This window comes from Cyanistes caeruleus, chromosome 5 (assembly GCF_971803275.1).
Source record: "Cyanistes caeruleus chromosome 5, bCyaCae1.hap1.1, whole genome shotgun sequence".
Taxonomy (NCBI): domain Eukaryota; kingdom Metazoa; phylum Chordata; class Aves; order Passeriformes; family Paridae; genus Cyanistes; species Cyanistes caeruleus.
Window position 1 is genome coordinate 49,241,123 of NC_141705.1, and position 26,317 is coordinate 49,267,439.

Here is a 26,317-nt window from a genome sequence, read left to right on the forward strand (position 1 = left end):
GAAGTGTGTGTTGAAGCATTCCTCAAGATTTACATATTGTATGTGTGTGATGTTGCTCGCTGATTGAAACATGTATTCAAGTTGTTTTAGTTCCAGTGTTCAAAATTCATATGAAGAGGCACTGAAAACAGTTTACAGCTCGATTGCTGCTCTGATTTATATCAGACAGGAAGTTTGAGGTTACTCTTGGGCCACCTCTATGTTTTATTCAGTAGGCACTCTCTTGTCTGTAGTTCTTCTGATGTTTGATGTAGGAATTATGGGCGGTGCTGGAATATCTCTAAATTATTTCTGATCATTCAGTGACCTTCAGTTCCACGGGCTCAGGCCATGCCCTGCACCATTGTCTTGGCCTCACCTTAGGCTGCAAATCTTGTGACACAATGGCCTTGACCTCCTGTTGACTGAGAGGAGAAATAAGACAATTTATTTCTCATACATTAATATTCAGGGATATGCCATTTCCTAGGCCTTAACAGCACAGAATTAAATAATTAACTCTTTGTTTAATTGCAATCCTTAAACTTTATACAGTATCACATTATGTGACAGCTATAACTGAAGCTTGATTGATTGATTGATTGATTAATTGAAAATATAGAGGGCAGTAAGTTGAGCTTCTCTCTTCTGCTCATGTTGCTCTTGGTGCAACACTGTCTAACTATTCTAGGGCCCCAATTCAGAGCTCTGGGTTGTCTTCTGGCACACATAGGAGGCTGTTTGTCTTGCTACCATGTTTTGAAGGTGCCTCAGCTATGCCAGTAGTAACAATTCCATAGGGTTGGTTTGTTCCTTGAGAGGCAGCTACCAGAATATGTAATGCTTTCTTACCTTAAGTCTTTTTTGTGATGGTCAGAGCGTTTGTCTGAGGGATGGTCCAGGATCTAAGACAATGCTTCTGCAGGTGCCTCTTACCTGAACATCTCTCTAATTTCCAGCTACACAAGCAAGTGGAACACAGTCGGCAGAAAACAAAAATTCGGACGCTGCATCTACTACAGGACGGTCTTTTTTTTCTACAGTCTCTCCAGAAAGAAACACTTCTGCTTCTGGAACCTCAGGTAAGCCTTGAAAACATACACTTTCTTTCTCTATAGAAGCAATTAAAAGGATGCAAGCCTTCTGAGGATTTTGAGTCTTTTCTTCATTTGTTGTGCATTGTTCTGGGATGAGGACCACATCTCCTTATTCACGCAGGGTACACTGTGTCCATGTCATCTAGCCCTGAAGTTACGTTGAGTGATGGGTGAACTTCCAAACATTCAGTTGAGATACGTGGTGTCATTACAGGAGGATATAAATTGCAAGTGATAATAGTAATCTTCATATATGCTGTGTGAGGTTATTGTGTAGCATTGACTGTCAGAGGAGGTCATCAAGATAAATTCCCTGGCTGCAAGGCAGAGGAGACAAAGGAGAAAACAGCTATAATTTTTACAGTTATTAAAAAATCTGGAGAGAATTTAATGCACGTTACCAATTAAACGATGTTGTTCAAAGTACAACATGGTCGTGTGCACAGAGGCAAAACCATATTGATTCTTCCCAACTCCAGTCCAGTTTTATCGTTTTTCTGGGTGTGTTTTGGTGTATGCATTCACTGAGAAACACTGTGGTGAATGCAGATGCCAGGTCATATGAGTGATCATTTGTTATGCTTCTATCTGGCTTAACTTTCCTTGGTTTTGAAGAATCACTTATTCAGGTTTTCTTAAGGTCTCTTGGGCCTTCATCTCATTTAGTACTTACTCTTAGCTACATGTGTATAAATCCAACAAGGACACTGTCTTTGTTTGCATATCCCTATTATTAATAGTAATGTTTAATATCCCCCAAGGGATACAAGACGCTTTTTGCAACTCCTGGATTGTGTTTGTGGGAGATAAGCACATGTGTGTACTGTGATTTTTTTTCCTCATAAAGGATAGGATTGGATATAAAAGCGGAGCAATATCATATGCTCACTATGCACTGGAATGCTTAGAAGCATGCAAAAAGATTATAAGCATTTTAATGAAGTTAAAGTCAACTCAAGGCCACTGATTCAGAGAGGAGTCTTCGCAATTATTTCAATGAGCCCGTTCCCCATAATGTATATACTATGACCTGTGGTTACTTGACTTTCCTGTTAGGTTTCATGTCTTTTGGCAAATATAGGCATAGTACAGAAACCTCACCATTGCTGTACTGCAATAAAACAGTAAATTACAACATTTTTAATTAAAAGGTCCCTCACTCAGGTAAATTCTCCAGGTTAATATTAAACTGACTGTGCATCATGTGTATTGAATTACCTACTATGCTGTGTATGCAATTACATTTTACACTTAAAATTTGTCAAGAAAGTTTTAAAACCTTCCTGGGGTCTGTTTGCAAAAGTCATCATCTTACTCACCTTACTCTGCTGTAAAACCAATAAATCTCCTTGAGCTCAGAGACTGCCCAAGATGCCAGAACTATAATTGCCTGGCTGAGGCAGAAAGAAGCCATCTATCCAGAGGCAGTCTAGGTATCATTGGCACAGCCAGTGCTCCGAGTTCCCATAAAACAGCCATTTCAAAATCACTTCTGCTTGCACGAGGATTTCCACACTATCACCTTTCCTGTCTCCTCACAGCACCAGCTCCTTGCTTCTTTCTTGAAGCTTATATATGCAAGAAATCCCCTTACTCACCCTGATGTGGTAGGTAGCTTATCCCAAATGGTTAAGCCTTAGACCACCCTTGCTCCCTTATTCTCTGTATGTGTTAAAGGCTTAAAGTAAAAATGTCTTGGTTCCTTCAAAATAGATTTATTCTCCTCTGTGCAATTGCTCAGGCCCAGGGGAAGCCATATGCTGCACTCTAATAACTTTAAGGCAATGCAAGTGAAAAGCTGGTTGTTTCATCTTGTGCTGAGACTAGAGGAAATGCCACCTCTCTCACTGCCATTAGATTATTTATTTCTAGGTCTCCAGAATTTCACATTCAAGGGCTGGATGCCTTTTGTTCACCAGAGCAGGGACTGGTGTGTGCCAAGGCTGCAGCCCTTGGGGAATAGAATAGCTTGCAAGCTGGAGGTATCTGAGCCACGTCTTCTGCGTGGGAGCTCAGAGGAAGACAAATTAATGTGCAATGGATCCAAACCAGAACATTTCTATTTGGTATGCCCAACCAAAATAATCCAGCTGGCTAAATATGTTTAGTTTTGAGACCATTTTCCATTTTTAAAAAAAAATGCCATTTTGGTGAAAGTTTCCTTTCTTGATGCAGAAAAAGAAGAAAGCACATTTTGCAGAGAAATTTCCAATCAGCCATATCAAAAGATCAGGGTGTGGGAGGAGTGCTACAGAGAGCTGGAGAGCGACTGGGATGAGTGGGGGAGCCTGGGAAAGAACGTGTAGGAACATCAGAGAACAGTATTGCTGTATTAAAGGCGATTGAAAGCACCAGCCACAGAGGAGGTGCTGCGTAGTGCTCACCCAGGCTCGAGGAGGCAGTGAGGACTGTTATTAGCAAAGAGAGCAACCTGCATGCGTGCCATTGACACATGCACTTCTTTAACTTTGGTTGTCATGTGGAACGTACCTCCCACTCCTTCTCCACCTCCACAGAGGACTGCTTGCTAATATTTAATTTTCTCCTTTTGTTTAATTAATGAAAAATTGGAGATTAGAGTCTAAATACATCTGAGAAATTGCAAGTATTGTGGCTTTTTATTCTGTGATCTAAACAACGAAAAAATCCATAAAGCAGTATGAGCTTAAGTTCACCCAGCAGGGTGGTAAGATTAAATGATCTATTATAATAAACTGTCAGATGAATCAACCTGCTTCATCTATTGATATCTTTATTGCACTCCTCCAATTATAAATCCTACTCACTTGATTCACAGGAGGCATCTCCCTAAGAAAAAATTTTATGAGTAAGACTAGTAGGGTTTGACTCTTTCTGTACACAAACTGCAGGAACTCTGGATAGTGATATTAGATAAAAATTACCCACTGTATCTTCAGCTCCTTCACAAAGAGAGAGACACAAAAACAAAAGTTTCTGGGAGATGGAAAACATAGCAAAGCCTCAGTTAATACTGTTACAGATCTATGGTGTGGTCAAGGCAAGAAAGGCTTTTTCAAGTTTTTAATTTTGCCTTGATTTATATTGTGGTATATCCCCTCTGAGTAATCAGCCAAATGTATTCATTTGTTTTGCCAGTGAACACAGTTGGATGTGGCCGCACTCCAAAAAACAGAAGTAGCAAACTGCAGGGTATCCAGGCTGCTTAGGTAGCAGCTATTGGAGAACAGAGTGGGGAGAGTTTAGTTATTGGTCTCTTTCTCCATCTGTCGAGCTTCTCACCAGTGCTGAACTGACTCAGGCAGGTAATTTCAAATCAAACCATGGTCATGTGCCAAATTTTTTATCCTTGTCCTCCTTACTGCACAAGGAGGAACCCAGCACAGCCAGGGTTGCACACCTCACTTCTCATGATGAATCTGGAAATCTTCCCAGATTATTTATGCAGAGCATCTTGCTTGCAGCCCGAAAGGAGGTAGCAAGCTCTGTACAGGCAGCTACAGGAACTGTTTCCAAGTGAAATGCTGCTTTTCCTTCTGTCCTTCTCTTTCTGGAGAACAGCAGCATGTGAGCCCACACCAAAAAGAGCACTGGATGGTTATTTAGAAAGTGCAGACTGAAAACACCTACTGAATCACTCCAGTTGGCACAGCTTTGTTTGTGTGGCAGGACTGAGTGATCTCTGAACAGAGGGTGAACCAGTGCCTTGCTTGCATACTGGAGACAGGGAGAGAGAGGAAGGCATGAGATTTTTCCAATTCAATTTTTCGTGCTCTAGCAAAACCTGGGTGAGATACTTTCTGGAAAGAGATGCTGCTAGTTTTATTGAGTATAGGTGTGTGCAGTTGTTAAAAAATAACAGAGGCCCAGAAAGAGAGGGCAGTCGGATGCTCTCATGTTTCCTTCCTGGGATAATTTCTCCTGCCTGGGTTTATTGAAGAAGCAAGGTCTGGCCAGGACAGCTGCATGGCTTTTGGTTGTGCCAGTGGGTACTGAAGCACATGTCCCCCAGCCCTTCCTGGAGGAAGGAAGACATGAGGAGGCTTATGTCACCTGCACTTATGTCACCTGCATTCAGGTTTGAAATTCTGTTAAGTCTTTGAGATGAGCTTGGGTATCAGTTTTGGGCTTCATATGCTTTTTCTATTTATTTATTTGTTTTAATTTGTGCCAAGATGCTTCTCCTTGTTTGTAAGAGTGAATGTAAAGGAAAATGTTCTATTATGTTACAACGTTGGAGCTATTTCAAAGGAAAGTTCTGCAGACTTGAGAAACAAGGTTCCAAGTGACCTGTTTGTAAGACTTGACAAAGTCTTCTGCCTTCCTTCGAGAATATGAACACACAGGGGCTTACAGTTGCTAGTTGCCCACATGATGTGTGATTGCATGGTATTTTTATCATGGCATCCCACACCTTATAGACTGAAGGAAAGGCAGTATTCTGGTAATAAGCAATCATATCATATTTGGATATTCCCTTAATGCCAGGTGTGTGTCCTCCTGCATCCTGTACTGTGTGTTCCTTTCACAAGTGATTTATTAACTTCCTGAAGGCTTTTGCTTGGTTTTGTTGGTAATGTTGCCCAAACATGCTATAAATATTGCCTAATGATTCATCACAGAGATCTTCTTAGAGCACAGTGATATTGCTGTTTGCAGATGGATTGATGAGACGACAAAAAGCTTAGGAAAACAGTCTCCTCTGCATTCTAGGAAGCTAGGGTGAGGTAACTGTATACATTCAGGATACTTAGCATTGCAAATATTTAATATGTTCAAGAAAAGCTCTTACTGTTGACTTCTAAGTACTTAGCTTTTCAACCTAAACATACTTCCCATGATCGTTTGTGATTAAAATGCAGTTTAAGTTTTGTCACATGTACCATTAGCAGCAGCAGTTATTTGCACCCCAGCGGCTGAAGTGATCCATGGTTTTAATTGTGTGTAGAGAGAAGGAAAAACAAGAGCAGCATTCTGGTTTTCAAAGAGTATGTTCACAGCAATAAAACAATGTGTGTTACAGCCCTGCTGGTAGGGGCTGTCTTTGTGCAGAGCAGCAGTCCGCAGCACAGAAGGCGTAGTGAGGGTGTAAGAGTGGATTTGTGCTCCCTGGGGAAACTGGTTTAGAGGAGCACTGCAACCTGGGCAGTCAGAGGACAGGCTTAATGCCTGCCTGGAGTTACAGCTGCCTTCATGATGTTGCCTCTGTGATCCCCCACCCTGGCACAGCTGGGCCACAGAGGACACAGCCATTCTAATTTCCAAGCCTGCTGCAGTCTAGACAGGCAGGAACAGCAGCATGCTAACAAAAGAAAAATAATGTTGAGCACCAAAAACTTGTGAAGTAGCTGGGGGAAGCTGACAGTAGAGCCAGTAAGCATTGTGCTCAGTGCTCTGTAAGGTCAATTTCTTCCTCATTACCAGTGTCTCTTGCTTCTGCTGCTTGGCAGTCTGCTAGCCAAAAGCACCTAGATAATAAACAAAGATTTCTTTTTAAAGGGTTTTGTGACTCTTGAAGATGTGTCTCAATTAGTTTCTTTTATTAAAACACTTACTTGTCACTTAAATGTCAACTACTCACTCCCAGGCACTTTTTTGGTTTTGGAAGGAGGAGTTTTTAAGGAATGTATCAATTAACTCAGGATTTTCTTCTCTTGAGCAGAATAACAACCTAGCATAGGTTGGGCTTTGGATTCTGCTCCCATCTATAAGGGATGGCTGGAGACTTACAGCTCAGACTTTCTGGGCTTGGGAACAGTGTTAGCATGTCACTTCTGGGGCAGAATTTGTTGTGGGGTACTGAGCATGTTCCTAGAGTTGCCAGTTTGCATGATGGGTAGACTGGACATGTAAAACAGATACTAACAAGCCTATTTTTTCTGTTTTATTGCAGGCCTTCCCATGAGCTCTCCAACAAACTCAGCAAGTAAGAGCAATAGAAGAGGTTGCTCTATGCACACTGATGAAAAGGGCTGGTGTGGGGTGGAAGAAGGGACAGCTTGAGGAAGGGAAATATTCAGGAAGCAAGAAGGATCTAAGGGAATAATGTACCTGAAACAGAGTAGAGCAGAGGAAGAGTCACGTTCAGCTTGTAGCACTGAGTAATTTTGCTGTGATTTCAGCTGAATATCATGCTGGAATAGCAGATACTGGAAGGAAAACAGGGTGGGACCACAGAAAAAAAATCAGGCCTGGCATATTATGTGATGCAATGGGAAGCAGTTATAAATAGAGTGTTTACCAAGGAGCTTGCTCTTGTCAGTGGCTCTCATTCCTTGTCCTGTAGTGAGAAGCAGCAAGTCCCAGAGTAGGGCAAGTTTCCTGTGCTAATGAACCTGTATTGTCCTATTTTCCTTTCTTGGGGCTCATCAGGAAACAGCCTCTTCTGTACTGATCTCTGCAATTCTTGCTACTGCTGCCTGCAAAATCTTGGCCCTCCTGTTACCATGATGGATGTATTTCTCCAATTCATTTTATTCTGATCCCAGATTATTCCATAACTGGAAAATACCTTCCAGATCCAGACAAACTAGACAGGAGGGGCCGACTTGTGAGAAACTTTAATGAAAGAAGCAGGGAAATGAGCTTAGTTCCTTACCCTGTTTTATTCAGTCATGTTTCTTTTCAGCTGTCATATTTCTTCCTGATGGTCACAAGTAATTGAAATGCTAACCCATGGGTTTTTCTTTCCTTCATTACTCACATCTAGGTCAATTAACAGGTAACCAGGGGAAAAAAAAACAACAGAACAGTGGATTTCAGTCCTCAGTTTTTCTCCTGAGGAGAGGCACACATCTCCTGCACAAATGCAGGGATACACATTCCTGTTTTTCAGTGCAGTTTGTTTCTGTTGACATTTCCAGTCAGTATCCAGGGTAACTCATTGCCGTGATAATTGCCTGCTTGCCCTGTATATCATGTAGTATACCAGATAAGGTAACAAAAAGGCAGTAGTATTCCCTTGGGAAATCTGAAGCAATCACATGGAATTAAGAATGCACAGGAATTATTTTAGTCACTTGATGATGGCTCAGTTTCCAGCCTTACATTATCACCCCTCAGCAGACAGGCACCAAGGGAAAGAGAACTTCTGCTTTAAAGAAACAGTGATTTTTCAGAGATAAAGTCTTGGACAATCATTGTTTCCTGCACCATAGCATCAGAATGTCTCAGCTATGACTGTATTGTTTAGGCACCACACAAGCAGTTAGTAAGTGATTTTTCCCTAGGAGGCTTCTGTCTTTGTCCAGACAAAGGTAGAAGTGTGGGGAAGGGGTAAAGAAAACAAACACAAAACATTCTTTAATAGTGGGTATGAGTTTAAAATCAGTTTTGCAAGGAAGAGGAATTCCTACATGGTTGAGACAAACAAGCCTTATTTATTACTGTAACTCCATGGATTAGAGTTACAAGTACTGCCTATATAAAAGTTTCTGTAAAAATAGGGATTTTCTGTAAAAATGTCTTTCAGAGACTTAGTAGAACAAAACTGTATTCTAGACCTCAAAATGGCCATAGGCTATTTGTTTTCATGAATTTCATACCTTCCACTCTACAATTTGAGTCCTCTTCTGTTCTTTCAAAGAGGAACCGTGCAATCCTACAAGTGTGGATTGTGAGTAGGTACCTGACCAACAAAACCTCAGTGGCTGCCACCATGTTCTCATTATTTACATATGGAGCTATAACCTCTGCTAGGACTCTTTTTTAATAGATCACCTTCCCCAGATTCCTTTGTTTGAGAGCCACTTCTGATGTTTAGCCATGCAATAGAAATGCTTGACCTTGCATCACATCTGTCCAGCCAGTCGGCTCCTTCAGTGGCAGTGAGCACTTGTCTACTCAAGCCCCCATCCAATATGGAATGCAATCCCATGTGCTATATAATGTACCTAGGGATATGCCAACATTTGCATTTTCTGTTTTCTCTCTGGAAGTTTAGTGATTGTTTTTTTTATCGTCTGTATGTAGCAAGGTAATAAATATTTTGCATTGCTGATACCCGACTCAAATTCAGGTTAGCACCCAAAGGTAGAAACGCATTCTTATAAACCCAGCCCTAAAAAATGTCCCAGAGACTCACAACATTGCTCTCTCAAAATGTGGCAGAGAGCAGGCACATTCCTCTATAACAACACTCAAGAGACTTGCTGTCTACTAATATTGCACCTCTTCAGACTTCTTCATCTACTATTAGCACTTTTTTTTTTTTTTTTTTTAAATAGTGAAATATTTTGGTCTTTCTCCTCTTGGAGACAGGTCTAATTTTCACTCTCTTTCCTGCTTATTTACTTGTTAAAAGCTCTCTTGCCATTTTGAACAGTACCATAACATCTTAAAAGTGAAAAAGTTTGTAGCTCATAACCTGTAAGTGGACAAGCAGATGATCCTAGGGAAATCTGCACCCATACAAACTGCGTGTTTCTTTAGGCCATGCTAGATAAATTTTTCCATGCCTCTTGCCAAATTATATAAGTATTATTGAGGAGAAATATAAATGTGAAGAACCAAGTGAAACTCCAGAACTGGGGACACAGTAGTTGTTTTGGGAGGGTAATTTTTCAGAAGGAGTTGTTTTGGGAATTCTGGCAATACATGTTTACCAGAAAGGTGCTATTTCTTTTGCAGAGCCAACTTCTGAAAGTCCTAAAAGCAGTTCTGGAAACCAGACTCAGACAGAGAGTGATATCAACTATTCTAGTGAGTATTTTTACTTAATTGTCTGGCTTTTGAGTTTTCAGTTGATCAGTTTTGTTTTTGATGAGTGATTGGAGTAGCAGACAAATGAAACCGGCACTTTTATTTCGAGCCTTACCAGGCTTAGGCCCTGTTACAAACCATATTTAAATGCTGGTTATAAAACTCATCTCAAATAGAAACAGAGCTCAATAAGTTGACACCACTCTCACTGTAGAGCAGCACAATTATTCCCATGGGCTGATTCAAAGTGGTAAAATTGAATAGAAAACCAAAAATAAGAGAGTCATCCCCTGGGAGAGAAGACACAAGGGAACATACGAAAAAGTTGCTCATATCCCTGTTGTACATCTTATATGAATGTATTGTTTTGAATGTATGATATGAATGTATTATTCATATTGTCATGGGAGAGAAGGTCTAGGAGGCTGTCTTCTGCAAACTCTTTAAGCACTTGATATTTGTGTGATGCATGCTACTTAATCTTTCATTTTAATATTATGCATCTCTGGGGCAAGAATGTTGCTGCAGCTTTGCTCTTTCCTACCCAGAGTACTGACTAAGCAAAATATGTTTGATATTTTCCCACTGTAAACAGTCTCACTCTAGTTCCATAGATGCAAGGACGCATCTATATGAATATTAAATATTAATTGCATCAAGAGCCACTGAATTCAGCCTCCCCCTGACACAGGGCTTAGGCCAGCAGGTGGGAGAGTGCCTGCTGAATTTGAGTGTGGCCAGTTGCTGCCAGAGAAACGATAAAAAGGGAGAAGCTAAGCTTATATATTTCCCAGGGAAAGCTTCTCTTCATTACATAATTCTTTCCTTTTTTTGCTTCTTGGCTGGGAAACACCTGTCAGGAAACGGCAGATGGTGGGAAATAATAAAAGGAAAGAAATGTCCTCATTTTAAAAGGAGATCTTGCATTTTCTATCCCTGGTTGTAAGTGCTGTGGGGAATGTTACTGAATTATGTAATTCCTTGGTGTCTTTCTGGGTGCACAATGTTAAAAGCAAAATAATTGCTTCAGTTGCTGAGCTCCAGACAGGTCTTTTTTTTTCTTTTTTCTTTTTTTTTTTTCTGAAAAAAGAGGAAAAAATAAATTGCATGTTTAAGGAATTTATTTCTAGAACACAACTTTCTCACAAAACCTCTGGAGGCCGTCAACACTGGGGTTGAATGATAAGTGCTTTTATCAAAATTATGGTGGGCCCAGTGGAGCAGGTGCTGAAACCTTATTCTTTTACTGAATAATGGGTGAAACCAGTTCCACAGGGGAGCATGAGTGTCAGGGAATGAGTAAGGGTGGGAGAAGGAAGAAGCCTAAGTCTTCCCTCCACAAAGCATCCAAGCTCGAGGTTCAGTGGTTGCAGGAAGAATAACAGGAGCAGTAGGATACTGTCTCCAGAGAAATGGGTAATGTTTGGTGAAGTGGGCTGGAAGTGCCTCTCATCTTAGTGTGTGCAAGTACCTATACACAGAGGCAATGTAAGTCAGAGGCAGCAGCCAAAATTATGTTCTCCCTCTTTTGCAGATGTTATCTTGCCAGTTGTCATCACCCTGATAGTCATTACCCTCTCTGTCTTTTCACTGGTGGCTTTGTACAAAATGTGCCAGAAGAAAACTCCAGGTATTTGGTTTGCTTTCTCTTCAGGGGGGGAAAATCAATGTGCTTTTTATTATTATAAGATCTCTTTTGGATTACCTTAACCATCACTGTTTTGGTAGTCTGATGGGAAAGTTTTTTGTGTTTTGCCTAAAGTGGGTAACTAACACTTCATTTTCAAAATCAGTAGGAAGACCAGAGTGAGTAAAAATTATTTTTTGAGAATATATAATGCTGTAAAACTTTTTGTTCATGCTTTTGCAGCTACAAAGAGCTAACAAACACCTGTGCTAACACAATCGATCAGATAGAAATAGACAGTGAAAACTAAATTTGAAGATATTAAACAAAATCACTTTATTTATTTTATCTTTCTTCTAGATACAGGCAAAATAATATCAGTATTTTCTTTTGGGATATACCTGATACATACATGCAGACACACATGCACATGATGCACAAGTAAAATTTTCCAGTTACAATATATTGCACATGGAGGAAAATCCCTGGGCAAACAGTATTTTCAGAAACAGTCATTTTGATAGAGCAGCTAAAGTCAGTATCTGTTTCTCTGCTGTCCACTAAATACTTAAGATAAAGGGTTGTAATGAAGTCCATTTGACAAATGTTTCAGGTTTTCCCAAGTAGGCCAGGTAAGTGTAAATTTCCATTAAGTGAAAACCCAGATCTGAATCCAGACTGTGGTTTTTCTGTCCCTGTGAGCTGGCATGAGTTAGGAGACTTGTGCAGAACTGTGAAATCGCCAGGCCTTGGAAATACAAAATCACAACAGGGTGTTAAAGCTGTAAACCAAGACAAACAGTGTGTCACAACTAATTTAGCCAATGACATGGAAAAACAAACCCAGATAAGCAGAGGAAGATGTGATCCTTACTTAGGAAATTACCAAATATTCAGAGTCAAGAGATAAAGACACTAGGTGAAGAACATTTCCTTACCAGCCTCCCCTATGCACAAATATCATCAAGTACTGTATTAGCAAATTCATTTGGAAGATAGAGTATTGCATCTGTAGTGCTTCCTGTAGGATTTGCCCAGATCTATCCAGTGCACTTCCCCTGTGCTTGGTGCCATGGAGTTAACTCCATGTCTCTGATGTAACCCCCTGGCCCCTTCCATCTGCCCACACTTGCATATAAGCCTAAAACACATTCAGCATGTGATTCATTTTGGGGACAAACCTGTTCCTCATCAATGGGGATGACAAAATCCCCAGGGGGTACAGCCTCAGGAATGCCCTTGTTCCCTCAGTCCTCTTACCCTGTATCTTTTAGCTCACTTGCTGTTTACTCGAGAACCATCGCATGCTTGCATCCTCTGTGCCAGCTACCCAGGGATTTGGGAGCTGCAGGGAAAAATGTGCTTCTGTCGTGCTGTTGGACAAGTCAAATGTCATTCTCCCTGGTTTCCAGAAGTGTCAGTAAAAGCAGCATCGGTTCACTTCCATAGATGACCAGAAAAATAACAATTACTATTCAAGCTGGTTGATTGTGTTTATGAACTTAATGCAACACTGCAAAATTACAGCTGAGCTTTCTGCCAGCAACTGCAATAGCCATGTCTAAGTGTTTGGGGTTTGAATTCCAGCAATCAAAATGATATTAGTTTTTTTTCTTTTTCCAGAGAGACAAGAGAATGGCGCTGAACAGTAGGTTGAATCCTTCTCATGGCTTTGAAATCTATCACAGGGCACTTGTAAATGTAGCAGATTTTGCATAGGGTTTTCTTTGCTCCTTCTCAGTTTAAACACAGTAATCAGTTGCCACCCCAAGGAGAATTACCCTGTTGGAAGTGCTTCACTTGCAGTTATTGTAGACATGTATGCATGATAAGCAGCTGTTTCAGTATGGATAGAAATGTGGTGACTCTCAACTGTTTTGCAGTTGATCCTTTTGAACAGCTTATGTTGTGCCACAGAACTCATTGGCCCAGTCTCTTTTTCTTTTTTTTCTTTTTTTTCCCCACTTTTAGCCCCATTGATTCCTCTCCTCTACCCCTGCCTGTTTTCCCACTCCCCTTATTTTGTTCATGTTTTCTCTCTTTTTAACGTGTTTCCTTTTTATTCTGGATTATTTATATATATATTTCTCTTGTTCCCCATTATATCACGTTCCTCTGTCCCATCTTGTTTCCACTGCACCATTTGCACAGGCTCAGTTGAAATATTAGTGGCATAAGAAGTATAAGGAGAGGGAAACTGAGAAAGATCCATTGGAAGATACAAACTAAAGACCATTGAGCCTGGCAGTGGCTGCTTGAATGAACAAAAGCAACATTTAAGCTGCTGATTTACTTGGTAGCCCTGACTCCCTGGACATCTGAAGTGGTCCTTCTTCGCAATTCAACATGGCTAAAAGGCTTGCATTGACAAAAAAATATTGCTCCTTTTCCCCCAGATGTACCTCTTCTGTGAAGTCCTAGACTAAACCTAGAGTCATGAAACTTGATTTATTACATATTTTAAGATAAAGGTATTTTCAGAAATGTTGGTATATGGTATTTTCCACCACTCGACCCCATGCAAAGCCCATTTATAGCCTGCCAGTTTAGACTGGAGTAGATGCTGCCTCCTCAGGACCATATCTTAGTTTTGTTTGGATGACCAACATGTGTGCTAGCTGCTTAAATGTTTTCTAACTTCAACAGGGCCCAGTCAGATAAAGAAGGAGTCAAACTTCTTTCTGTGAAGACAGCTTCTTCTGAGACTGGTGAGTATTTTCTTTGTGTGTATGTCTGTTTCCCTGTCTGAGCTCAGGGAAGAGCAGTTTTTGGGATGTCATTTCCAACAGCAAACCCATCATCAGTTCCTGTCAAGTCAAAGTAACTGCAAACAATTCCTCTACAGAGCAAATCCCCAGACTGGGGTCCTGTAGAGCTGCAGTTCAGCTGTACTGTGTGTGCTGCCAGTATTTGGGAGTGAGAAAGGAAAATACTTTATTTAAATCATTGATGGTAAGTGATATAGCTAAGAATGTTCAGGCGTAACAGTGATTGTGGTATTTATCAGCTAGATCTCGCTGTACAAAGAAGTTTGAAGACTGGTAATATCAGAATCACAGAATGTTCTGAGTTGGAAGGGACCCTCAGGTGAACTTAAGTGTCAAAGATCAAACTGACAACCTTGGTGTTACTATTACCGTGCTCCAACCAACTGAGCTAATATCCCAGGGATCAAGAGGTTTGGGAGTCAGTGCTGTTTGTAATCAGGATTCTGTTGGAGCTGGTGTCAGCAGTGTTCAGTCAGCCCCGTACTCAGTTACCCTTTGCATTCAAAATCCTACACTCATTGCAAATCCCTCTGTCCTGTGCTTCAGGTTCTTTTATTCTTTTTTTTTTCTTTTATTCTTTTACTCTTCTATTACCACAAAATCTGTGGTAATAAAGTGTAAAGGAGCAAAGGTTACTGATAGCATGCACAAAAGAAAGAAAATTCACAAAGCAAAGAGATGGATGCAGTTATAGGTTCTGCAAAAAAAATGGACTGGCACAAAATAAGACTGAGGCAGAACAGAATTCTGACTAATCAATCAAAACCTCTAAATCTCTCATGGCAGAGCTTCACCCAGTGCTTTCTCAGTCATGTCCCACCTCATCTGCAAAAGTCCTCCCAGAAAGACAGTCTCTTACTTTCTACCTTTTAGGTGTAATACTCTTTTTTGTTTTTAAGCTTTTTGGCCATCTGTTTCTCCTACTGACATTTTTGAGGCTGACCAATAGCTGCTCTCTCCTTTTGTCCAAATCCTTGGGAAGTCCTCTGAAATGCAGCACTTGATCTGAACTATCCTCTGCTTGCTGGAGAGGCACAGTTTGGACTCTCGAGCCTTCTCTGCAACTCCCAGAAGCTTTTGTGCAATCCTAAAGATCCACAGGGCATCTCTGGCAGCTCTTGCAGCAAACCAGAGTCATGCAAAGTCCCTGTGGCCTCTTGACAAAGAGTTAGGGGCTAGAGGAGGACAGGAAGAGCCTGCTCCATCACAGGACATGTCATTCTGTCCCACTGATGCTGGGTAAAGGCTAACTACACTTTGGCACTTTAGAGGCTGCACTTCAAAGCTTCATGATTTGGTATATATATATATATATATATATATATATATATGTATGTATATATATATATAAATATATATAATTCTATTTTTTCTTAAGATTATGTCTTTGGGAACAGACTTTTGGCTTTGAGTATGGAGTAGTATGTAGGCTTTCTTAAAATTGTACCTTTCTTTTGAAAGCTGAATGAAATTTGAAACTAATTAATGGATGGTTTTTGATTGATTCTTCCCCCATCATGCCATTTCAAAGATAAAGTGATTTCACTGACTGTAGCAGAATTGGTTTTGGTTTACAGCAGGGTAAATGGGAAGAGACACTGGCTCACTTTTTTCTCTTTTTTTTTTTTTTTTTTCCACAAGATGAGCTTTGTTGCCTGTTAATCAGCTACTGGTTCACCAAATTTCTGAGCATCTTCCATCCAGAGGATGTTTGATGTTCTTTTTTACTGAACTATGATGTGTGCATGCTATAATTAGAAGGATTGAGTCATAACCACTTAGAGGACAAGATTCTTGCCCTCTTCTCATTAATACAATTCATATTTAAACTAGCTGCCATTTTCTCTTGACTTCTTACATCATTATATGTTTCAAAATTAAATATGCTTTCACAGAAATTGAAGTCCTGCTTTTGCCTAGGTTTTTAGAGTCACTTTAATTTTTAAATTAAAACACTCTGGCAGAGGGATCTGTTTCTTCCAGAGGTATTTGTCACTCATACAGGTATTTCAGATATGTTAGTATGCCTCCCCATTTGAATCAGATTTGCTTGCTTCATTAAAACTCAGGCAAAAAGGAAAATGTTTCTCATGGTACAGACAAAAGAGCTGTCTGACTCGTGGGCTTTCTCACAACTACTGACAACAATTGCCCTGCATAAAATTTCTTTACATGTGTTCTTCTTTTTCCTTGGTCCAGCTGCTTAGAAAGTGTGTGTTGTGGCTGTCTTTGTACATACCAACAAAACTAAAAAAAGTTGTGAGTAGAAAGACTAAAATTAGAAAGATCTAAAGAGCAGTCTTAACTTTACAGGCAGTCTTAACCCTACATCATCCTCTATCAAATGGCAGCTCCTCCCTAAGGTCAAGCATATCTACAATGAAGTTCTGCTTTGATATGTATTAAAGTTAAGCTTTATTAGAAACACACACTCTCCTTTTTTTTTTTTTTATTTTTGCTTTTTATTCCAAGCAGAAGACTTTGAGATTGTATAAGTTTGCAAAATATATACAGGACAAATAAGGACCTATAAACTGTTCAAGCAAGCAACCTAGGAAGACCCTGTGTCAGTATTATGCATAGGTCTTGATCAAAGTTTATGGTGAGTTTGATCTTGCCTTATTTTATCTGCCTAAAAAAACTCTGCCAGCTGCACATAGTTGAAAGGGATGTATGTGTCCAGAGGGCTGTTTATCCCGTCTGCTTTGGACATCTATCTTGGGCTGGAATGGGCTGACCTGTGGCAGTTCATTGACTCCTGAAGGATCCTATTTTAGGACTTCTAAAATTAGGTTGTGAATATGAAATGAAAGAAAAAGGAAAGACTTCTTTTTCAGAGGCACAGTTGAATTAAATTTAATCAAGAGTATTATTTCAAATACCTACAATTAATGTGAAAGAGTACAGGAAAAGAACAGTTTTCAATTAAGCCTGGATTAAAGTAATGTTTTTTAATGGGGTAGTATCATCAGGAACACTAGGTAAAATGGAGCTTTAATATTGTCATTTTTTATAACTCTTCTTAGAAGGATGGAATTGCTAATGGCTTTGAGCTCTACAGCACAACTGGTGTAGAATGGATGTAAAGTATAAAACCAGAGAAAACCAAACTAGACTCAGTAAATTTTTCATGCATGTTTGTCAGTGAACTGCAACTCCTGATGCAAGATAAGTACTTGTTCTTGCATCTTACTTGAAAACTCAGCTTGGATAAAAATCATCTCAAAACTATGTACAAATGCAGGACTTACAGCAGCCATTTCATGCTGATGGTACAGGCAAATTTAGGGCAGCTGTCCCTAGGGAGAATAAATGGTCTTTTACAATATAGTATTCTAGAAAATATACCTCCAAAAATATTTGACATTCAACATAGCCCACAGAACTGCACATTTAGCTTGTCAGTGATAGTTATATTTCCTGAGAATATAAGAGGAAGGGTTTTAATTGATGCCTAAGAGATCAATACCATCAACCATGAGGTTAAAGTATTGCCTGTCTTGAAAACAGACCTAAATTTTTCTGTAAGGTTTCTTGTGTATTATGCTGAAAAACAGCAAAGTTATTGATCACCTTTTTAGGACTCATGAAAAATGTTGAGGGATGAAGATTTCTTAGTAACAGAAAGGTTGGTGAATAAAAATTTGGGTAAAGCTACTCCATACAGGTGCATGATGTGTGATAGAAGCGTTGATACCCAAGTGATGACTTCAGAATTTTCTTTTATGGCCATTGCCTGGAATAACTATTCTAGAGCAGGTAAAATGTATGAAAGGCCTTTTTAGTGGAAGCACACCAGTTCAATATTCAGTGTAAAGTCTCATAGGGATGTGCAGGTGACATAATATTTCAGACATGCTAGGTATAATCCTGGCACCTAAGCATAAGCTGATTCAATAAAGCATGATTTATAACCAGACTGAGCTGTTTTGAGGTGAAAGGGTAGGATATGACTTACTTGGCTTGCAGAGATATTCTGTTCTGCTCTGAATTTGCTGAAAGGATGTTAAATGTATCAGAGCTGAGGTAGCTCAGATTTTGGTGAGGCACCTGAACTGGAAGGTGGCTGGAGAAGGATTTGTGACCCATGTCTGCATTAGGGCTTCCTTGGATACCCACTGTGGACAAAAAAAGAAAACTTAAGTGTTGCTACTGAACAGAGATGGGAAAATGTATCAGGCAAAGATGGATATTTGGGAGCCTGTTCTGCTTGAAACCCCTTTAACTTATTGCAATCACAGTGGAGAAAAAGATCAGAGGTGCTCTCTGATGGCAGTGCAGTGCAGAGACAGCATGAACTGAGGAAGCAGGAACACTTGTGTTCTCCATACGCTCCACATCTCTTCCCAAAGCTGCTGCTGTTCAGCAGTAATGATGGCCTTAGAGCTGTTACCTGCTGCTTCAGCTGAATGTACCTCAAGACAACCCACTGCTGTGCTAGGCCTTGGACGTGGAAAATCCTGCGGTGTTCTGAAAGTGTGATCAGATGACAATGTCTTCATCACTGCTTTCCATAACCCTCCAAATCCTGAGACTAATTGTTCTGCCTCGCTTATCAAACCATAGATGTGGTTTTGGTACAGTGGGACAAATCAGGAGCTGGTGCAGACCTTGTTTCCTGTTATGCCGAGTACACCTGAGCATGGGCCATGGCATTTAAGAAGGTAAGAAATCTTTGAGGTTTACCTCATTAGGGACCCAACCCAGGGAAATTTACCTCTGCGAGGGGGTATGACTCCACAGTGGGCCATGAGGTTTCTTAACATGCATTGGGACTTTGACCTTTTTATCGTTGTGTCTAGGATCTACGTGGATGTCTCTAGGAACAGGTGAAGAATCTGAGTCACTAGATGAGTCACTCTGTCAGTGGAAATTCCCTTCCCTCTTCCACTGACTTGCAAGATCAGCAGTGTAGGTCAGTGAAGAGCAGTCTGCTGGCACGCTGTGTGCTTTGGAGTGGTAACAGTAGGTGCTCCTGCTAATGTAGGCTATGATATTGATTATTTCTGTTTCCTAGTCTGAGATGTACTTTCAGGGTCTTATGTTTATACCCCTGCAGGTAGAACACCTAGAAGCTGCTTTATAGAAAAGGGTCTCCTTGCAACAGTGAAAGGTATCTGTCTCATTTAGGACTTTTGGATTTGGGTTCTTTTCCCCTTTGAACTGAAGATTGACGAGAGGGAGGCTATTTTTTCTTGTTCGGTCTCAGTTGTTTATTCTTTTCTTATCAGCATTACAAGGTACAAGGAGCTATGTGCACTATGATAGAAAGGGGTAAAATGGCTCACAAAGATCCTCTTCAAGGTCTTTTATATGTCCATTTACCCAATTAACAGATGCCAACTAAATTATTTTTCTTAGTGACCCAGTGACCTAACACCTGTGTGCTGCACTATGGTATTTTCTATCCAATCACTTACTACTACCCAAAAAACCCCTAGGAGAAGAACATGAAGAAGAAAGAAGAAGGACAAGAGACAACACCCTAAATCCTCCATCTTGTCTCCTGTTCTCTAAACTACTTTTTCACCCAGTGATTTAAGAAACTTTCTCATCTACACACACTTTTAGCTTTTTCTATCTAACTTTAACTTTTGTTTTCATGTATCACCATGAAAACATGCTCATGAATTTCATATTATATGAAATTCATTGTTTTTTTGAATCCTAGAACTAAGTATTAAAAACAAGGGCACACACTCTGTATCTCAGACTCCAACAGGTATCAAGTTCCTTCTTCCCTCTACTTTTCTTTCTCATTTGCTGATACTCTATTTTTTGGGTCTTGTATTGTATAATAGCTTCAAGTTGTGTTTCTTTCTTCACAAGAACTGTAGAATAAACTTTCTTAGCTTGTGGCTGGACTCTGTGTTTACTCACACCACAAAGTTCTGACTGCACACACTTCCAGCTGAAACTTTTGGACAAAACTGTTGTCAAAAACATAGTCAAACTATAGTCAAAATAGCATATGTTTCCTTCTGTGTTTCTAATTTGGTTTGTGAGCTGTGCATATCTATAAGGGTTTTTAAAGCAGTCTCTTACATTCAGCCTGCAGAGGGTCAGGTGATGTTTTCTCCTGGGAAGCACTTGCTGACTTTCCAGCCTTCAGTTTTCTGAGATGCTGCTCCTGAGGGAGCCACCTCGTGCCCTTTGCTGCCCATTCAGCAGCAATTGCCTCTCTGTTCTTCACCTGAACGCTTCCACACACCCTCTCTCTGCCTCGGTGGATTGTTCAGATCCTTCTGTCGTGCTGGCAGTGGTGAGGAGCAGTTTGCAAGAAAATGTGAACTGTGTGGCAGGGGAGCTGCAGCATGTTGGAGGTGCTGGACCCACTGGCCCACACCAAACCCAGCCACTGGTTCTCACTTAATGCTGTTCTCCAGCATCTTTCTTTTAGTTCAGTGTGGTAAAAATAGACATTTTGATTCCTGTGTCTGCAGAGGTAGTGTTATACTTTTATAAAAGATAGGCTTCTGCAATCAGATTTTATGAAAAGCTTGCTTTAATTCTTTGCTCCAAATCTGATTGCCACTTACAATCAATTTCTCAGCAGCAGATATTACAGAGAAATAACAGCACATCAAAATTCTTCCTACAGACAGTGTAATCTGAGATGCAGTACAACCTATTTTTTATGTGAAAGACTGTTTCTACATTCTTTTTCTTTTAGCTTTCCCAATAATGTCAGAGGGTTTTACCCAGGTCAAAGACTTTCTGTAGTCATAGTACTCAGTTTGTACTCTCTTTTATGTCATGATGTTCTGCAGTGTATGTGTATTCTGAATAATATATTCAGATTCTGAATCAAATGTGGAGGGGCAGGAGGAAAGGGAAAACTGCAGTGAGATTAATACAATATCCTTCCACAACGGTGAGACAAAGAAATGTTTGTTCCAGAGCTTCAAAACTGATCTTACTGCAATCTGTAATTTCAGCTGATTGTACCCATTACTTATTCACATAGATTGGCATCAGAATGCAACATTAATGGTTGGAAATGAGTGTATTTGTGAGTGAAAAATCAAAACAAATACTGCACAAGTGAAATTTTAATTAGGAAGAAAATGCTGCATTTTCACTGCAGCACTATTTCTTTTCTGATTATCTTTCAGCTTGGAAGATCCCTCCGTGGCTGTGTACAAAGTCTACTTTCCATGTACTTAAAACAAATATGTTGAAGGATGATGATTCATGAGTACATTTTTCTTTCTTGTACATCTTCCTTGTCTTTATCCTTTTGAATCATGACCGTGTTGTAGAGGAGGAAGTGTACAGGGCATATTGGATCAGGCCCAGTGCCTACACTGACAATTTCTTTGGGTGGATCAGCCACCAAGGCTGTGGCAGAAGTGTTCAAAGGGTGCCACGTGGAGGCTGTGTGTCTGAAAGACCAGTGCTGTATTGTACAAGTTGCTAGAGCAATATCTCCTTTAGTATTGAGGCTAAGGAACCATCAGCTGAGCCTGCTATACCTGCATCTCTGCAGCCTCAAATCCAGTCACAGAGGATTTGTTAGAGGGTAGATCACATGAGGTGAAAGGAAGTGTCACAAACAGGAAAGGAGTCCAATAACATATCCTACACCATAGTCTTCCAGTAACCTGTGCCTTGGATCAGGCTTTTTATCCTTGGTGTTTCATAGTTTTCAGTGGCTTTTAATTCCACAAATTTGTTTGCTGTGGTATCTGCAGCCCCCTGCAGCAATAAACCTGACAGTTTTACTACACATCAGTATATGACAGTAATAGAGACTTCACAATGCCTCTGTCTTTGTTTTTGCAATCAAATTTCAGACAACAATCAACAAACAGGTGCAACAGTGGAGGATGACAGGGAGAATAAAGGCAGGCTTTGCATGTCAGCTAAAACTTCCATGTCAGTGTCTGATTTCATTTCCCAAATATTCTGCCTAAGGCCTCTTTCTCAAACTGTGCATAATTTCTTTCAGTTTGTTAGAATTGCATGATATATATGAGGTTGGCTTCTCCCTGCCCTCTGCCAATCTGTCTGAGCCCACAACTCCTCCTCCATCAGGAGAGGTGTCATATGGCAGGACCACAGGTAAAGGGGTCATGTTACACCTGCAGCTGTGCAGTTGGTAGCATTTTAACTGCACCAAATACTTTCTCCCAGTTTCCTTCATCTCCCATTTTTCTGAGGCCACTCACTTATTTTTCAAGGTAGACAAATGTACAATGAATTTTCAGCCCATTATCAGAAAGTTATTGCCATAATAGACATCAAATTAGATCAACTAATACCTTAGGCAAGAAACTGAATACCTATGTAGTGAGAAGCTGATGGTTCAAGTTTCTCCTGACACCTTCCATCTCCTGGTGTGTAACACTAGAGTTTGTGTGTCATCCTTCTCTAAATGCATAATCCAGAGAAAATAAAATCCTTTTTTCACTGATGATGTTGTGCAGAAATTTCACTCTTGTTGGTGTATTTTGTGGAAATACCCTTTCTCTTTCAGTGATAGCCTCAGGTTGCACCAAGGGAGTTTGGATATTAGGGGGAAACTTCTTCACAAAAAGGGTTTTTAAGCATTGGAACAGCCTTTCTAGGGCAGCAGTTGAGTCATCATTTCTGAAAGTGATAAAAAAAATGTGTGGATGTGGCAGTTGAGGACATGATTTAGTGGTGAACATGGAGATGTTTCTGGGCTGACAGTTGGACTTAATGATCTTAAAGGTCTTTTCCAAATTCAACAATTCTGTGATCCTGTGACAGCCTTCAAAGGATCCAGGTAATGTATCTGGACTGGTTGAGCACCTCCACTGCACCTGTATTTTCTCAATCAGCAAAAAATTCAGTGTGAAATGATTTCTTCAATCTATTAAAATGCCATCTGTTCTAACAAACTACTAAACACAAGCATTTGTTTTTAATTTCCTTTATGGGAAGAAAGGCTTTGTCCATTTGTTTTGGTGGGTAATGGTCTGGGGACAACTTTGGGGTTTTTTCAATCTTGGAATTTATTTGTGTCAGTTAAGGCTCTTTTGAGATCAGTATAAATGTCTTCTTACTTGCAGCTAGCCCAAATATTCTTCTTGGTTTGCCCTTTGAGTTGCAGCTAGGTATTTAGCAGAATACCAAGCTGCTGAAACATTGAATTCCAAAATCAATCTGGACACCTCTCTGGGCAATCTCCAGGTGTACTGCAGCCCTGTATCCAGACCCATCCACTACCTTTTTATCTCTTGAACAGAGAGCACCTGTGACCACTTCTTCTCCAGTGTACAATCATTGTCTCTTCATCACTGAATTGTTGGCTGGCACTAATGATTATAGACCTTACGATACAAATATCTTCAGGCACATTTACAAGCGTGGAGTAGCCATGACTTGCTTTTGTTTCACAAGGCTTGTGTGCTCCTGCCCTCTTGGAAGTCCAGCAGCAAAGCATAGAACATGCCTGCCTGCATCCATCCCTCACCAGACACTGATACTGTAGGGGGACATTGCCCCAGGCAATAGCTGAGGGCAGTTCACTGTTCCAGGGATAAAGGGTACAGCACCAGGAAATCTGGATAGGGCGTGTGAGTGTCTGTGTGCCGTGGTCTCAGGGTCTGCAGAAAGGCAGAGCCACCCCTCTGGCCCAGCCACCACTGTCAGCAGGTACCTCTCAAGCACTCTGCCTTCTCAGCCAGTGCTGCTCCCCCATTCCATACTCTGATCCATGGTCTATTGGCATAAGTGGGATGTTACCCAGGGAATTACGTTGCTCTGGAGCCTGCCCTTAGAAATGTTATTTTCCTGGGGTGCTTCCATGTTAATCTGTCTACAGAACAACCAGCTGAGAGTGGAACTGATAACAAAGTACTGATATTTGCTATTGCTACTGGATATTATCTACTGCATGGCAATATATTTCACAATTAATTTCTCCTACACCTTTTTTAAACAGCTACCAATTTCTCTCTTCTGTCCCCTATTTGATCTTCTGTTTCTGTATATTAAACAAGGAAAGAAGAAACATGCAGAAGGAAAAAATAAAAATAAACTAAAAAATAAGGGAGAGTTCTTGAAAATCTCATTCCTTTGCTAGTATAAAGCTGTGCAATATTTCAACTGGTTCACTTTATTTTAGCTTTTCAGTACAAAAAATTTAACAAAAATGTTTCACCTACCAAAAATATGTCTTGTTAAGATGTTCCAGTTTTTCCGTAGCAGAAACTCATGCTTTCCTTTGCTCTACCTGAAATTTGACATGATAAGAGCTTCTGAAACTCTATCTTAGCAACACTTCAAAATTATTTTAATTTTTTTTTTTTTTTGAAAATTGAACACTTGGGAAGTGAACACAATTGCAGCACAATATTATTGAACGGTTTTCAGCAGATACCAAGGCTTCTACTCATCTCCAAAAAGCTGCACTGAATTAAAGTGTCTTTTTTTGCTGTGAAGAAAAGCTGTCTGAAAACTATTGATAAGTCTTTTCCATTCTCTTCAGGAGTGCAACTGTTTAATTTGGCTGCTAATTATTTAAATGCCTAATCAGTGAATTTTTTATAATCCTAATTTGTATTACAATTTGCAGCCCTAGGCCATTGATCATTTGTAGCTTTTTAATACATATTCACTTCTCCTGGAAAGTAATATATCACTTCCTTGCCTCTTATGTGGGCATGAGGAATTAAATTGTCTCCTGCAGGTGAGAAGAGAGGCAGGAGGAGATATTTGGATTTTCCTGTCCTTCTGCCTGTTTCCATGTGGCTCTGGCTTCTCCACGGAAGGGATATTAAGAACTGTGTGAAGTTCTTAAATGTTCATCCTTCTGCTTTGGAGGAAGTGAGCTGATGTCAGTGTTACTGGCAAAAATGAATTTTATAGTTCCATCTTCTTATTTTTATAATTCAATGTTCTTATCATAGCTATAAATTAATTAAGTCTTACTCTTCTTCAACCCCCTTGAGAACTGCCTTGGAAAGTACTTCATGGTAGTAACCCACCATTTATGAGCAAAGCACAGGGAAAATAATCTGTAAAATAGGATGACAGGTAAAAATCTATTGTGCAGACAGTTTTTGCTGTTAAGTAAATCTGACAAGGAGACTGGCTAGTTTGTACAGTGGCCAGTCATGTGCTCCTCCTGGACTCATTGATCCTTTTGTCTTTCCATGTATATCTGATGCAAATGTATTTTCTGTTTCTTAGGAGAGCACTCATCTCATGGAAAGAATAAAACTCGGCAACTTTTCACATCTCAGCAGTAAATATGTAAGTTTATAGCATTTGTTTTCCATTCTATAACATTAGTGTTTGCTAGTCCCTTTAATACCTTTTAGTCTCAGTATTGTGCCATGTAACTAAAAAAAAAAGAAGGGTTAAAAATGCATCCCAAAAAGAGGAATTACTTTAGTTGGCAGCAGCCTAAAGGAAAAATGGCTTAAACAAAGCTCAGCTGGAGCATGCCATGGTGCCCAGATTCACAGGCAAACTGGGGGGCTGAAGAATCTTCCAGCTCACAGAGACAGACCTTTATAGGCAAGAGCATGTGACTTCAACTGCACAGTATTTCCTGGATGTAAACCCCTGGGTGAATTTTCTTTATGTTTGTGTGAGAAATAATAGATTTTTAAGGGCAGATACCTATAACAAAAAAAAAAAGAAATTTGATATCCAGAAGTTCTTTATTACTTTTTTTTCCCACAAAAATCTGAATCTTTTTCACTTCATGCAAAAGCCAGCCCTTTAATTGAGGTGTTTTATTATGGCTTGAAATCCTCGGTGTTTAACATACATAGGAAATGCTGGATGGTATTTCTATGTGTGAGAGGGCAGAGACCATCAGAGAACCTCTGAAAGCCAGTTTTTTAGGTGCTGCACTTTCCTTCATGTATGAAGCTTTCTCAGGCACCACAATATCCACTTCCCACAGAGCTGCTTCTCTCATTTGTGGAGAACTGTGGAGAGCTGTGGTCCTTTGCTGAGGGTGGGAGATGGAAGCAGCTGTTGAAGGGACCTGTGTGACCAGGGTGGAGCAGGAGGCAGGGGACAAGGATGGCCTGAGGAACTGGATGCCGCAGAATGTGTGGAATGGACCTGACAGAGGCTCTGGCAAAGCCCAGACTCCCACTAGCACTGTCAAATGAAGCCCCTCTAGAATGGGTCCCATCACCCTCACTGAGAAATACCTGGTTGACCAGAAATGTGAAGAA

General features: G+C 40.3%; 1 protein-coding gene across 1 annotated transcript in view; it reads left to right on the forward strand.

The window, feature by feature from the left end:
* The window catches only part of EMCN (endomucin), a 53,637-nt gene that overhangs the window by 25,279 nt on the left and 2,041 nt on the right, over positions 1 to 26,317 (forward strand). Inside the window, exons 5-11 of the mRNA XM_023924647.2 lie at positions 939 to 1,061; positions 6,949 to 6,981; positions 9,684 to 9,755; positions 11,290 to 11,385; positions 13,006 to 13,030; positions 14,029 to 14,090; positions 25,314 to 25,376. Of these exons, the coding sequence (XP_023780415.1) occupies positions 939 to 1,061; positions 6,949 to 6,981; positions 9,684 to 9,755; positions 11,290 to 11,385; positions 13,006 to 13,030; positions 14,029 to 14,090; positions 25,314 to 25,372 (470 nt within the window). The 3' untranslated portion in view covers positions 25,373 to 25,376. The remainder of the gene's footprint in view (positions 1 to 938; positions 1,062 to 6,948; positions 6,982 to 9,683; positions 9,756 to 11,289; positions 11,386 to 13,005; positions 13,031 to 14,028; positions 14,091 to 25,313; positions 25,377 to 26,317) is intronic.